Source organism: Notamacropus eugenii, chromosome 5 (assembly GCF_028372415.1).
Source record: "Notamacropus eugenii isolate mMacEug1 chromosome 5, mMacEug1.pri_v2, whole genome shotgun sequence".
NCBI lineage: Eukaryota > Metazoa > Chordata > Mammalia > Diprotodontia > Macropodidae > Notamacropus > Notamacropus eugenii.
The window spans coordinates 92536207-92537423 of NC_092876.1; the positions used below are offsets into that span (position 1 = coordinate 92536207).

The following is a 1217-nucleotide window of genomic DNA, read 5'->3' on the forward strand; positions in this document are numbered from 1 at the left end:
TCAAACAAACTTGACCTTCAATGTCCCAAGGACATAGTCTCGGATCTTTTTGGTCCTGACACCATATACAATGGGGTTAAGGAATGGAGGAACCAACAAGTACATGTTCGCAATGAAAATGTGGACCTGAGGTGGCACATTGTGACCAAAGCGGTGGGTGAGAAATGTGAAGACAGCTGTAGAGTAGAAGACAAGGATCACACAAACATGGGAACCACATGTCCCCAAGGCTTTCAGGCTGGCCTCACGTGATGGGAGGCGAAAGACAGCATGGAGAATTAAGACATAGGAGATAGCAATGAAGAAGCCATCACAGGAGCCAATTATAGAGGCCACACTTAAACTATAGCGCTTTGTGGAACCTGTATCTACACATGCCAATTTCACCACTGCCATGAATTCACAGTAAGTATGGGCTATGATGCGTGTCCCACAGTAGGGCAATTGCTTGAGCAAGATAGGGTGTGGAGAGAAGAAGGCCACACCCCGGAGCACCACAGCCCCACCAATCTTAGCTATCCGGGCATTAGTAAGAATGGAAGTATGACGCAATGGATTGCAAATGGCCACATAACGGTCAAAAGCCATAGCTAAGAAAAAGCCAGATTCCATGGCTGTAAAGCTATGGATAAAGAACATCTGAGTGAGACAGTCATCAAAGGCAATTTGATGTGAATCAAACCAGAAGAGACAGAGCATTCGGGGTAGAGTAGAGGTGGAGAGTACCAGGTCAGTGACAGAAAGCATGCACAGGAAGAAGAACATGGGCTCATGTAGACTTCTCTCTGCTCGTACCACAGATAGGATTGTCATATTCCCCACCACAGCCACCACATACAGGGAGCAGAAGGGAATCCCTATCCAAGTGTGTAGGTACTCCAGCCCTGGGATGCCCACCAGGAAAAATGTGGATGTGGACAAATATGAATCATTCATAATAGACATTGTGCTGTCATGGGATGCCACCAGTAATTAGGATTCCAAAGACTCAAATGCTCCAGAAAGATCATTGCAATCAGATCCTGAAAAATATACAATAGGTAGATCAGGGAATGAAGTGCAAACCATTGCCTGAAGCAGTAACATGTGTGAAACCATTGCTTTTGTTAAGGCTTCTGTTTGGGTTTTTTAATGATCAATATTAGCTTCAATTTAAAGTGGAATGAAAATATCCATGATCTTTCAGTGAATCTCAGAATTTGAAGGAACTAATTAGA

At 44.1% G+C, this 1217-nt stretch overlaps 1 protein-coding gene across 1 annotated transcript; it reads right to left on the reverse strand.

Annotated features, from left to right (window-relative positions):
* Nucleotides 1–945, reverse strand: LOC140504847 (olfactory receptor 52D1-like). The gene has a single exon (XM_072610205.1). It carries the CDS (start codon nt 943–945, stop codon nt 1–3), a length of 945 nt encoding a protein of 314 aa, XP_072466306.1.
* Between the last annotated feature and the right edge of the window lie 272 nt (nt 946–1217).